The sequence below is a fragment of the Aquarana catesbeiana genome, linkage group LG05 (genome assembly GCF_042186555.1).
Source record: "Aquarana catesbeiana isolate 2022-GZ linkage group LG05, ASM4218655v1, whole genome shotgun sequence".
Lineage (NCBI taxonomy): Eukaryota > Metazoa > Chordata > Amphibia > Anura > Ranidae > Aquarana > Aquarana catesbeiana.
Window position 1 is genome coordinate 558,997,103 of NC_133328.1, and position 14,677 is coordinate 559,011,779.

The following is a 14,677-nucleotide window of genomic DNA, read 5'->3' on the forward strand; positions in this document are numbered from 1 at the left end:
ATAGAATCTTGTGGTTGAAAAAGTTCGTCAGCTGAAGCGCCATGCAAAATCTCCTGGCTGGTTTTCCTTCCGCTGTGAAAAGCTGTTTTGGGAGGATCCAGACAAATATATCCAAAAAATATCAAGTAGGAAAAGTACCCTTTTTTGCCAGTTAAGGAAAAGAGTAACGTCCCTCAATTAAACGGGCTGTTTTTTCCAGTGCCAGGGGCATCAGCCTCCAGGCAGTCGCGGTGGCCTCCGCCGTCAGATTCAAGAGGTAAAACCTCAGGGTCAACCCCAGGGACAAAAGAAGTCCTGGGGGAGGGAACCCGCAAGACAGAACACTAAAGTCTCTTTATTAGGCTGAACCCCGCTAGCTCAAGTGGGGGGAAGACTTCTGCAGCTCTCTCAGGTCTGGCAGGAAAGAATTTCGGGACAGATGGGTGGTCTCCACAAAAGCTCTAGGTTACTGACTAGAGTTCCGAGAATTCCCGTCTCCTTGTTTCCTCAGGTCAAATGTCCTTAAAGATCCAGAGAGAAATAAGTCTCTCTAGCGTTAGACCGACTTTTGGCGCAAAAGGGATCATGGTCACCGTGGATGAGCAGGGGTCCGGGTTTTCTTCAAATCTTCTCACGATACCAAAACCAAATAGGGATGTCAGACCCATTTTAGATCTCAAAGATCTAAACAGGTCCCTGAAGATTCATTATTTTTGCATGGAATCAATCTTTTCAGTAGTCCTACAAGGGGGGAGAGCTTCTGGCATCAATCAACATCAAGGATGCATACCTGCATCTATCTATTTTTCCCTGCTCACCAGAAGTATCTGCATTTCATGGTATAAAAACTTCAGTTTTAGCCTTGCCTTTCGGTCTAGCCACTGCACCTCGGGTGTTTACAAAATTTCTGGCCCTTCCTCTGTCCAGATTAAGGACTCAAGGTATAGCAATATATTAGCATACCCGGATGACCTGCTCTTAATAGACCGGTCGGTAGTCCGCTTAGACCAAAGAGTGGTCACCACAGTCAATTACCTGAAATGCCTAGGTTGTGTCATCAACCTACAGAAATCTTCTTTAGAAAGGATCAAGGTACTTGGGTCTGGTCATAGATACAGCCCAGAAGAAGATGTTTTTACCCCAGGCAAAGGTCAACGCCATAAAGGAGCTGGTCCAGGGGGTCAGGGCAAAGAAGGATCCTTCTATTCCCCTTTGTATGAGGTTGTTGGGGAAGATGGTGGCTTCATTCGAAGCAGTTCCCTATGCTCAGTTTCATTCGAGACTGCTGCAAGACAGTATCCTATCGGCCTGGAAAAAGAAGATTCAGACACTAGATTTTCCAAGGCGTTTGTCGACAAAAATGCGCCAGAGCCTCAGTTGGTGGAGGATATCCAAGAATCTGCAGAAGGGGAAATCCTTCTTACTAGGCAGTCCTGAAAGAAGCGTCTGTCCAAGGGAAATGGCCCAGAACCGAAAGGACCTTGCCTGTCAACATTCTAGAAATTCGGGCAGCTCATCTAGCCCTAAGGGCCTGGACATTCAGGTCGCAGTATTCTCCTGTCAGGATTCAATCCGACAATGCCACAGCAGTGGCTTATATCAATCACCAAGTGGGCACCAGAAGTCAGGCAGCCCAGGCACATATCCTAACCTGGGCAGAAAGACATGTGCCGTGCATATCAGCAATCTTCATTCCAGGGGTAGAGAACTGGCAGGCAGACTACTTAAGTCGCCAGCAGTTGTTCCCGGGGGAATGGTTCCTTCACCCCGACATCTTCCAGGCTATATGCCTAGAGGGGGGATCCCGGATGTAGGTCTGTTTGCATCCAGGTTCAACAACAAAGTCGACAACTTTGTGTCAAGAACAAGGGATCCACTCGCATGTGGAACAGATGTGTTGGTGACCCCCGTGGGATCAGTTCTCACTGATTTTTTTTAATTCCCTCCTATTCTGCTGCTACCTCGACTTCTTCGCAGGATCAAGCAGGAAAGGAAGTCAGTAGTTCTTGTGGCCCTAGCGTGGCCCAGAAGATCTTGGTATGCAGAAATAGTAAAGATGGTGGTAGGGGCCCCATGGCCCCTACCACCACGTCCAGACCTGCTATAGCAGGGACCATCCTACTTTACAAATGCTAAATTTAACGGTTTGGCTATTGAAACCCATATTTTAAGTGATCGTGGGCTTTGAGGCTCAGTGATACCTACCTTGATTAATGCAAGGAAATCAGCTTCCAGAGTCTTCTCATAGAGTCTGGAAAGCATATGTTTCTTGGTGTGAATCCAGGGTTTGGCATCCTAGGAAGTATGTCATAGGTAAAATTCTTGCCTTTCTGCAAATGGAGCTAGAGATGAAGCTGGCCTTGAATACTATCAAGGGCCAGGTTTCGGCCTTACCAGTATTGTTTCAGTGTCCGCTTGCTTCGTATTTTTTTTATTTTGAAGCTTTATACAGGGGGTAACACAGCCTAATCCACCAGTTAGAGCACCCCTGGACCCTTGGGGCTTGAATTTCGTTCTATCAGCATTACAGAAACAACCTTTTGAGCCAATATGACATATTCCTTTGGTCCTTTTTGACAAGGAAACTAGTTTTTCTGGTAGCCATTTCTTCTGCAAGAAGGGTATCAGAGTTGGCGGCTCCTTCTCGTAAAGAGCCATATTTAATCGTTCACAAGGATGGAGTAGTACTGCATCCTCATCCTAGCTTTTCTGCCAAAGGTGGTTACGGTTTTTACCTAAACCAGGATATTGTTTTACCTTACATTTTTTTCCAGACATCTGTTCTAAGGAAGAAAAGTCACTACACTCTTTGGATGTAGTGAGAGCAGTCAAGATCTGTTTGAAGGCGACTGATCAGATTCGAAAAACAGATATTTTGTTCATGTTGCTTGAAGGTCCTAGGAAAGGACAGGCAGTATCAAAATCCACTATTGCCGAATGGATTCGGCAGGTAATTATTCAAGCTTATGGCTTGAAGAAGAAGGTTCCACCTTTTAGGTTGAAACGCACTCCACCAGGGCTGTTAGTTCTTCATGGGCAGTGCATCACCAAGCATCAATGGCTCAAATCTGCAAGGCCGCAACCTGGTCTTCAGCCCATACATTCACCAGATTCTATCAGGTGAATGTAAGAAGGCATGAGGATATCGCCTTTGGGCGCAGTGTGCTGCAGGCAACAGTATAGGTCCTCAGGTCTGATTGCACCCTACTTTTGTTGTGTCCCCTCCCCTCAGGTGGCATTGCTCTGGGACATCCCATACAGTTATTACTGTGGCTCTGTGTCCCCTGATGTACGATAAAGAAAATAGGATTTTTACAGCTTACCTGTAAAATCCTTTTCTTGGAGTACATCATGGGACACAGAGGTCCCTGCCCTCTTTCTGGTTACTCGTGTATTGCTTTGCTACAAAACTGATGTACTCCCGGTAAGGGGAAGGGTTATATGGTGAATTGAATTTCCTGTTTAGGGTGTGCCAGTGTCCATCACCTGAAGGTGCCATATAACCCATACAGTTATTACTGTGGCTCTGTGACCCATGATGTACTCCAAGAAAAGGATTTTACAGGTAAGCTGTGGATTTTTTTTGTTAAAAAAATCCTATTTTTGCCATCATCCCTCTATAACTAACACACACACACGTTCAGTGGGACCTTGTAGACAATTATCTTTATCCATATTGGTATAAAACATATATAATTTTATTTCTCACCTCACCTTCCAGGATGGCAACACATGAGAGATGATAGGCTCCTCCCTACAGGAAACACAATCAAATCACAGCTGTTTATAAGGCCCCACCTTACCCCTTGTCCTTCAGTACTGATTGTGTTTTTCCCACAGCAATTTTTTTTTTTCTCTGACCAGAAGACTAGAAAGTGTCAGATGGTACCCCTGTGAGCCAGGTGTAGGAATGCCAGTGAGGGATGCACTTACCTTCCACCTCAGAGCTTCTCACAGGTCGCCCCCAGAACGGCATTTGTGCAGGCGGTTCGGGCGTTTCAAATCCCCTCGCCTTTGCACGCTGCTCAGCAGCTTGGGTCTCCTCCTTAGACTTCCCCTGGTGTAGCGGGCGCCATTTTGCCGGAGTCCAAACGATCAAAGCAACAAGGGGAGGACTTGGCGTGCTCCAAGCCTCACTCTCAGGCTGAAACTTCTTGTCACTGCAGGAAGAGGTGGAGCAAGCCCAAATGCGACCCACGAAGTATGTTCAAAGCATGGAGGAGACGCTGAACCTGTGTGGCTGCAGAGACTACGGCGTTCCTGCTCTCAGCAGGGCTCAGTGAGCTGTAAAGAGCTAAAAGTCTGTCTGAGCCAGACCTCATGAACAAAGGAGTATGGAAAGACAGCACAGGTGGTTGCAGGGAAGAGTAACCCGGGACCGTGTAAGTGCCATTTTCTACCTACTTGGGGGCTTTTGACACCAGGTTAGATCTCTGGTAATCCCCCATGCCTTATCCTGCAGCCATGATGCAGGGGGCAGGAAGAGTGACTATGATATGTTCCCTCTTTTCTTGCAGATTCCCGAGGCGGAGCACAGGAGGTCTCTGACAAACCACCTTCCTCATCCGCTAGCACCAGTGCCAGTAAAAAGTGCTGTAATTGTGGGGAAAGATTGTCAAAACCCCACTCCAAGCCTTTTTGTTATAGGTATATTAACAAATTGGCTGGGAAAGAGGCCTCAGGATTGATGAAAGATTTTCTCAAGTCTGTACAAGAGGAAATGTTGGCCACTATACAATCTTTCCACACCTCTACTCACACACCCCTAGTAGTAGGTTCAGAGGAACCCACCCCTAAAGAGGGTCCCTCATCACAGGAGAGTATACTATCCAAGCCCGGACCAAGTATCTCTTTACCTTTCTCTCAGGGGCTTCCCCCGGCTCAGCACAGGGAAGAGGATGAGATAGAGGAAGCAGAGAGCCAGGCGAACTCTGAGCTCTCTTCAGATGAGGAGGCCGGCTTAGGTCCACATAGTGATGTAGAAGACATCAAGTTAAGTAGTCACCTCTTTGGCTTAGAGGACTTGGAGGGACTCCTCCAGGCTATCTATGCCACTGAAGAAATCCCTGAACCAGTTAAGGAAACCTCTGCACTTGATAAAATGTACAGGGGGTTGGTTAAGAGCCAGGCTAGGGTATTTCCCCTACATCAGTCTCTAAAAGACGTGGTTCTTCAGGAGTGGAAATGTCCTGAAAGGAGTTTGGTCAGTTGTAAAACCTGGAAGACAAGGTTCCCCTTCAAGGAGGAGGAAGCGGAAATTTTTTTAAAGGCCCCTAAGTTGGACGCCGCCCTTTCCCAGGTAACAAAAAAGTCTGACCTCCTCTTCGAGGACTTTGCAAACATCTGAGACGCAATGGACCGAAAGTCAGAGTCCCTGCTGAAAAAAGCCTGGGTGGCCAATTCCTCGGCTATGGCCCCTGCATTAGCGGCAACCTGCCATGCCAGAAATGCAGACTTCTGGTTAGAGAAGCTTAGTAAACACTTTTCCCAAGGAAATAAGTCTCAGGATATCCTAGATTCCGTTTCAGTGATAGGGAAGGCTGTTGCCTTTCTGGCTGATGCGGTGGTGGATTCCGTTAAGGCTTCTGCCAAAACTGGAGCACTGATTAACTCAGCCAGGAGGGCCATTTGGGTTAAAGCATGGGAAGGTGACCTTACCTCTAAGGCCAAACTGTGTGGCTTGCCTTTCGAAGGATCTTTATTTGGCTCAGGCCTTGATGATGCTTTGTCTAGGTCCTCAGAAAAAGAGAAGAAATTTCCTGTCAAACCCAAACGGGAAAGTACAGAATTTTTTTTTCGAGGCCTCTCAAGACAAAATCAGCAAAGGTCCAAGAAGGAACCCAGCAGAAGGTGGGGTTATAGTAGAGGCAGGCAAAAGGTAATTTGCTCTTTTCCTCTCCAGGCCAAAACACAATTCCAAGATTCCAAGTGACGCCGGAATCAGGGTAGGGGGCAGACTGTCTCATTTCATTCCTCAGTGGGAAGAGATTTCAGACAGTCCTTACATCAGTCTGCTCAGGGAAGGCTACCGCCTAGAATTCTCATCAGAGCCCCCACCTATGATCTTGTTAACGCATCTTCCCAAGAATGCATTAAAAAAGAAAGCCCTATTAGACGGGATTCAAGAACTAGTAAAACAGGTGGTAGTTCCGGTCCCAAAAAGCCAGCTTTACCATCGCTTTTACGCTCACATTTTTGTGGTACCCAAGCCTTCAGGGAAGTATTGCCTTATAAATCTCAGGAACTTAAACAAATTCTTAGAATACAAAAGGATTTCCATGGAGAGTATTTACTCAGTGCGGAAAAACCTACTGAAGGATGTCTTTATGACTACCCTGGATCTCGGGGAGGCCCAGAACACCAGGCTTTCCTGAGATTTGCGGTAGTCTCCCAGGAAGGAGTTTTCCACTGGCATTTCAAGGCACTTGCTTTTGGACTAGTGGCAAGTCCAAGAATCTTCACAAAGATTCTAGCAGAAGCGATGGCCCATCTCCACCTCCAGGGGATCTCACTGATACCCTACCTGGAAGACTTGCTCATTTCTGGTCCATCAACCGCTCAGGTGGAAACAGACACCCAGAAGGTGAAAAGACTGTGCTGGTTGGTAAACTTGGAAAAATCCTCCCTGGAACTAGCTCAGGTCCAGACCTACCTGGGTTTCCGGGTGGACTCTCGGGCTCAAAAGCTTTTTTTACCAAGAGAAAAGGTGGAAAAGGTTGTCTCAGCCGTCAAAAGGCTGATAGGAACCCCTGTGTGCTCCAGGAGGGAGATCCTCTGGGTCCTGGGTTTCATGTCAGCCAACATTTTTCAGCAGCTGTCTTGGTACAACTGCACTCAAGGGATCTGCAATCCTTCCATCTTTCCTCTTGGGACAAAAAGAATGAATCCCTAGATGAAAGCCTAATTATTACTCGTCAGTTAAAATCCTCCCTGGTGTGGTGGTCAGTCCCAGGCAATTTGGAAAAAGGCAGATCCTGGGGTCAGTGGGATCCACTAAAGGTCACCACAGATGCAAGTGCCCAGGGATGGGGAGATCATCTAGGGAAAGCCAAAGCCCAGGGCTCCTGGCAGAGGGAAGTAGCCAGATCCTCTTCCAATCCCAGGGAGCTCAGAGTGGTGGGCGAAGCCCTGAAAGCCTTTGAAGAGACGGTCACAGGAAAAGTGCTGGTCTGTTCAGACAATGCTACAACCATAGCTTATCTGAACCATCAGGGAGGAACCAGGTCCCAAACCCTTCTAGCCTTAGCGAAGAAGATCTTGACCTGGGCCTAACACAGGGTAGTCTCCTTGTCAGCGGTCCACATAAGGGGCACAGACAACCAGGAAGCAGACTTCCTCAGTCTCCAACCTGTCAGACAGGGAGAATGGGAACTGAACCCGAAAGTGCTTTGAGTACTAGTTCAAAAGTTTGGCTGCCCAGAGATAGACCTCTTTGCCAATCAAAAGAACAGGAAAGTAAAGAAGTTCTTTTCTCTCTCTCTCTGGAAAGAGAGTCAGAGGGCTTGGATGCTCTAGCACAAAACTGGACCTTCCAGTTGGCTTACGCTTTCCCACCTCTGGCACTGAATTCCGCCCATTCAGAAACTCAAAAAAAAGAAAAAACAAACTGCGCTAAGGTCAAAAAATTAAAAACCATATACCAAATCCTAATGGTTAAGTGCAATACCAGCAGCAATTCTCCTGCACAACATAAATACAGTAATCAAATTGGAAAATATAGAATTGTGCTAAACGTATGAAAAATATATAAAGTGAAAGTGCTCTCTTGCACTGATCAGATGACAAAAGAGGTCATATAACTGAATTTGTATGGCCATATAGTGAACAACAAAAGTATACAAATTATAAATTAACAAACACCTAAACAGTTTGTGTGTAAAAAAAAAAAAAAAAAAAAAAAAAAAAAAAGTCCAAAAATTATCAAAATTGATGGGCCAGATAAATTAGTATCCAAAAGGCCCACACAACAATTGCACCCGTGAACTGAAATAATGATTGGTGTCCATCCATAAATAGTGCAATCTTCACATTTGAATAAAGGACTAGTGCAGAAATCCACCACCAGAATATAAGGGGTTACTGCTTACCGGAAGCCTGTGATCCCCCATTAGAGGATCAAGGGAAGCCTGTGTATAATGAGCCCTCCAGAGCATATCGGGTACATCAACTGTCCTCGATGTATTGGGGGTGATGGTATTATCTCCAGAAACACCCAACGACCCTCATAACATTCCAACACTCCTCATTTCATTTCAAACTCCTTCTCTTCCTCTGGCCAATTTATCTGGCCCATCAATTTTGATAATTTTTGGACTTTTTTTACACTTTTTATACACAAACTGTTTAGGTGTTTGTTAATTTATAATTTGTATACTTTTGTTGTTCACTATATGGCCATACAAATTCAGTTATATGACCTCTTTTGTCATCTGATCGGTGCATGAGAGCACTTTCACTTTATATATTTTTAATATGTTTAGTGCGATTCTATATTCTCCATTCAGAAACTCAGCCAGGTTTCAGGCTGTGTCCCTCTAGTGGCCCTATGGTGTCCAAGAAGGGCTTGGTTTGCGACCTTAAAGGCACTTTCAGTAGTGCCTCCCTGGAAGCTCCCGGACATTCTGGACCTTCTCTCGTAGGGGCCAGTGCTGCACCCCAGAATGGGATTCTTTCATCTGACAGCCTGGTTAGTGAGCGCCAGATCCTTAAGAGCAAAGGTTGCTCAGACAGAGTGATAGACACTCTCCTCTTAAGCAGGAAGCCGGTGACAAGAAAAATTTATTTTAAGGTTTGGAAAGTTTTTTGTTCTTGGTGTAAACGAAAACAAATAGGTTCCACTTCTATTCCAGTAATCCTGGAATTTCTCCAGGATGGGGTAGAGAAGGGTGTGGCTGTCAACACTCTTCGAGTACAAGTGGCAGCACTTTCATATTTTCTTGACGCTAGATTAGCGAAGGAACCTTTCATTAAAATATTTTTGGTAGCCAGGGATAGGACTTACCCCTGTCAAGAATGATAGGTTTCCACCCTGGGACCCGACGAGGGTTCTAGAGGCATTATCTAGACACCCTTTTGAACCTTTAGAAGAAGTTTAATTTAAGTTTTTGACCATAAAACTAGCCTTTCTCCTAGCAATTACTACTGCTAGGAGGGTAGGGGACTTGCAGGGTCTTTCCATTAAAGAACCCTTTTTGCTGATCCTACTAGATAGAATCATCCTCAAGCCAGATCCATTATATCTGCCTAAGGTGTCTCCAGCTTTCCATAGGACTCCGGTAATAACATTACCATTCTTTTGCGAGAACCCTAAGAATGAAGGAGAAAAGAAATTTAATTGTTTAGATGTCAGGAGATACCTCCTTACTTATCTACAGAGGGTAAAAAAATTTGGAGATCTAATCATCTTTTAATCCTCTTCTCTGGACCTAGAAAGGGACTCCAAGCTTCAAAATCTTCAGTCTCTAGGTGGATTAGGCAAGCCATTACTATAGCTTACGAAAGCTCAGGCATACCTGCACCAGAAAAGTTGAAAGCACACTCAATTAGAGCCCTAGCAATCTCCTGGGCCAAAAAAGCAGATGCCTCCTGGGAGAAAATTTGTAGCGCAGCCACCTGGTCCAGTCAGAACACATTCCTGAAGCACTACTGAGTGGAGGTCCTATCGCAGCAAGACCTAGCCTTCGGTCGAAAAGTGTTACAGACAGTGGTCCCACCTTAAGGTAGGCCTGTGGATTTCTTTATTATCCTCTCATGTGTTGCCGCCCTGGAAGGTGAAGTAAGAAAACCAATGGTTACTTACCGATAACGGTGTTTCTGCGAAACCTTCCAGGACGGCAGGCCTACCTCCCGCCCTGTTATGGGTGGAGGAGTATGTAAACACTAGGTGGTAAGTGCCTAAATGTTGGAATAACCCTTGTGAGATGGTTGGGAGTATTACTTTACAACTACTGAGGGACAAGGGGTAAGGTGGGGCCTTATAAACAGCTGTGATTTGATTGTGTTTCCTGTAGGGAGGAGCCTATCATCTCTCATTTTGTTGCCATTCTGGAAGGTTTCGTAGAAACACCATTATCGGTAAGTAACCATCGTTTTTTTCATCATAAAAAAATAAACCTAGTTAAAAACCATATAGTGGCTGACCTTCTGTACATCATGTGAACTTTTGTTGCATGATATACTCTGTAGTATACCCAAAATTTTAACCCGGAGGGGATCATTGTTCATTGTTGTGCTTCATTGTTGTGCTTGATGCCTCTGTGCATATCCCAAAGCCGGGATACCTCTTGCGCACTTCGAACAGTGTCTTCTTTCAGGTTACAGGTATATAGTTGTCGAACGATGTAAGTGCATAAGACCACGCTGCGCTACCATGCCTAGTGTGGTCACTTTTAATATGAAAGCAGAGGAACTGGCAGAAACACCGGGTATTTCTCACAAAGGAATCAATACAAATTTATTAAGATACTTTTGCATACACATGGTACAGCAGGCGCATAAGAGGAATATGAAATGTTGGAGTAACATATTCATTAAATTGCCTAAAACATGGGCCAATTTTCCTGATGTGCTGTTTAGTGGTTTAGGACAATGATTTTAGTTTCTTGTCCATTGAGAGACACAGGAAGTCTAAAAAGTGGTTTAGACTTTTCTCAGCATAGCTAAGTGAAGGAAGGCTAGCTTAAAACAATAGCAAAAAATGAAGGTATGTTGGTAGCAGGCGGGGTTATCATGGGCTGGTCTACAGTTTTTTTCGGTTTGCCATTATCCATTTCTCCTGTAGGCAGAAGTATAACCTAAAAGTCTTCTGTCCCTCAGTGGATGACAAATCTTTGCATGTACTGTACTTTTCTTGAAATCCATAGGGACACTGAAATTCTTTAACCTTTTGGTTATCCTGCTTCCCAGAGGAGGATTGGACACTGGCAAACAGAAAACTGTAGCCCGGTCAAGGGTATAACCCCTCTTACTACCAGCATGCCTCTGTTTTTTTTTCCTACAGACCTCGGAGGATGGATGTCTTCAGCTCTTGTAGATTATCACATGCAACTGCACTTTGTTCTCTGTCCCACCATACAGCGTAGAGGTAGCATCTCCCTGATGCTGCGTTTGTTGCAAAGAAGCACATAGAACCTTGATCTTCAAACCGTTCCTACTGTCTACCTACAGTGACATTCGTCACCTCCAGTCACTGACCCTTGCCTGCTACCAGTTGTCTGGATTTATTGAGTACTTGAAGCCTTGCCTCTTACCCTGAGCCTGTGGTTTGCAAAACTGCTTAGTGGACACAACGTGTCTGATTCTAGACACAGGAGGAACAGTCCCACATTCTACCAACAAGTTTGGGGCTGCTTGCAGCACGCCTATTATGGTGCATGAAGTCTTCTTGTCCTCTACTCTCTTACCTGCGAAGGCTTCCTGGATGCAATTGGGTGAAGCTTGCTCAGCATATACCTCTTTGTGGAAGTTCTTGAGAAGTGGTCTGTTCCATCTGTCAACTCCTGACCATATCTCGACTTAATAAGGTGACTACTGTTCTGGCAAAAGATACAGCTCCTTTTAGGGACCCAACTGTTAGGTGGTTGGAAACCCTGTCTGGAGGGAAAAACAGGATGTGGGGAAGAGTAGTCCTGAGCACCTTGCCAAAGGAACTTGGTCGCTGGAGGAATCTAATTTCCTGATCTTGGAGCTTCAGGTGATTTGGCTGCCCCTTCAGCATTGGACCATCTGATCCAGATTCAGTCGGACAATGCCATAGCACTGGCTTACAGCAATCATCAGGGAAGAAACTGGAGTCCTGCTGCAGCAAGAGAGGTAGAACAGAACCTGTCCTCAGCAGAACTGCACATTCCAGCCTTGTAAACCATGTTCATTCCAGGTGTAGACAGTTCAAACAGATTTCCTCCTGAACTGGAAGAGTGGCCTTTACAACCGGAGGTGTTCCAGACCTGTGTCATAAGTGATGGATGCTGAATGTGGACCTCCAGGTTTAATAACAAGCTGGACAGGTTTGTATGCAGATGCAGGAATCCTCTGATAGAAATGGATACTCTGGTAGCTCTGTGAGATCAGTACACGCTAATCTATTTCTTTCCTTCCCTGAAAATTCTTCCACCCTTTCTCCCCAGATTTGAGATGAAAGGCATTCCAGTGAGCCTCATGGTTCTGGATTGGTCCAGGCAGATGTGGTACGCTGATCTGGTAAGGCTAGCAGATGCACTATGGGCCCTACCAGATTGCTCCCCAGGACCAATTTACCTTCCAGATTCTTGGTTGCTTGCTTTTAACTAGCCTGGCTGTTGAAGTCAAGTTCCATTGGACAGGAACATCTCTGAGAATGTGATTCCTATCGTGCTCAGGCCTAGGACCACCTGGCTTTCCAGATCGTTCATCAAAAACTGAAAGTTTACTTCACTTGGTGGAAATTTAGGGGGTTTCATCCCAGAAGCTTCATCGTGGGACAAATCCTTGTGTTCCTTGACCAGCATCTGGCAATCAGCACTATCAAAAGTTAGTCCCCCATGACCCAGAGTTATCTCAACCTGGCTTTTTCTTAGAAGCTGCCATTTCAACCAATTGGGACCAATAGTCTCCTTCTTGCACAGAGCAAGGTAATGTTGAGACTCAGGGCTTTCTTCTTACCTAAGGTTGTCTCTGCCTTTCACCGTGACCAGGACATTTTTCCCCGGTCCCTTGGTCCGGCTCTGGGTCATCAAATGTAAATTTTCCTTCATTTTCTGGTTGTGATTCAAACTGTACAAGTCTGCCCCTCAGCCACTGCTTCTTTCAGAAACACTGATTCCCTTTTTGTTCCAAAATGGATCCCGTTTCAACATCTTCAAATACAAAATTATTCATGCTTATGGTCTGAAGGATCAGGTTGCCTCCTTTCCTGTTGATGCTCGTTCTGCTACATTTTTTGGGATTTTCAGGATCAGGCAATTGTTTCCCAGACTTGTTCTCTAATTCTGGTTTCTGCAAAACGTGATGTCGGCTTTGGTTTTGACCTGGTCTTGTGGAGAACAATATTAATCAGCCAATACAAATCCAGTACACCTGATGTTTCCCGTTCGGTCAGCCTGTCTGTTACTAACCTTAAGCATAGGCACCTAGTCAAAGACAGTTGAATAAAGGGATCATTGACTTATATCTCTGGGTGCATTAAAGAGAACCTGTCTAAAAAAAAATGTGGGAAATATTATTGGTGACTTGTTTATGAAGCAATAATCTCTGTGGCTGTCCACCCTATTCTTGTAGCTTTACGTAGCGGGTCACTGATCTGGAACAAGCAGGTAGCTGGTAATGTGTTGGGACACATGACCTGAACAATTATGTCAGATTGATGCCCGTAGTAAAGAAAAGGATGGCCGCCCAGTAGCTAGCACTATCATAAACATATTAGTCATTTTTATGTCCTGACAAGTGCCCTTTTAAGGTGAATTCCAGGCATATAGCTAACATACACAGAACAAACTTATGGGAGCACTCTCACCACCTGCTAAAGGATTTGTAATTATCTGCAGCCAGTTTTTTGATCCAGGAACACTTGCCGGAGAGCATAGCCAGGTCTGGGACCTCTTCTGCAGGTACAGCAGGACCTGGACACACGCTTGACTTAAAGAAGACAGTGGAGAAGAAGATTACTGATGATGTCGTCCCAACAATGGAGAAGCACAACACTGATGACATCCTCCTGCCCTCTCCTCTTGTCAGCAAGCTCACTAGCAGTATATTACTGTCCAGCTTATCTGAATTCTAATGCTGGCCCTTCCTAATGTTGCTTTACATGGAACTATAGAAGGGTGATCTAAAAGTTTTATGCACTTACTACATTTACAATTGCGTGTATATGTGTGTGTGTGTGTATATATATATATATATATATATATATATATATATATATATATATATATATATATTTATATTATAATATAATTTTTTTTTAATAACCATAGAACTAAAAGATAGATAGATAAAGATATATATCTCTTTGCCTGGGGTTCAGCTTTATGTCTGAAATTATATCAGGGTGTGCTTCTTCATAAAAGGATAAGTGTATAAAAATGTCTGCGAGCATCTGTGTTCTTCAGAGCAACCAGTCACATTAATTCATTCTATTCGTATTTATTGTTTACCCCCTTTTACAGACCACAGCAGTTATATAATCGCTTAACTGCATTAACTGGTTGTTTGTTTTTAGATGGGAACAGAGGAAGGACCCTCATGGTAGAACATATTACGTTGATCACAACACAAGAACGACGACGTGGGAGAGGCCACAGCCTTTACCTCCTGGGTAATGTAGACCTCTGACTAACATGTTATACCATAAATATTGATCTGCCAAAGATGAAGTCTTATTTCCCATTAAATTATATGTTCTACAAGATTTCATATAGCTCCCTTTTTATGCAAAGTTAATGTACTTCTATAGTGGTTTGCAGTAGGCATGTTATTACATACACCTGCCTTCAGTACTTTTTTTTCTACAGCACATCACAGCTAGCTGATGATTGATTGTGGGCACACTGTGTGCAACAGTTCACCTGTTACCGAGCAGACAACATTAGGCCTCATGTACACTGGACGTTAAAATAAAGTTATAAAAATGTCAGTAGCTTTGCAGTGAGTTTTTCGATTTTTTTTTTTTCAACGGTTTTACAATAGCGGTTTTTATCGCTTTTTCCGCGTTAGCGTGTTA

General features: G+C 44.6%; 1 protein-coding gene across 4 annotated transcripts in view; it reads left to right on the forward strand.

Moving 5' to 3' along the window:
- Positions 1-14,677, forward strand: part of WWP1 (WW domain containing E3 ubiquitin protein ligase 1) — a 280,186-nt gene that overhangs the window by 217,180 nt on the left and 48,329 nt on the right. For all 4 annotated transcript variants that reach the window (XM_073631909.1, XM_073631908.1, XM_073631910.1 and 1 more), the window contains one exon: positions 14,177-14,272. In XM_073631909.1, the coding sequence (XP_073488010.1) occupies positions 14,177-14,272 (96 nt within the window). The remainder of the gene's footprint in view (positions 1-14,176; positions 14,273-14,677) is intronic.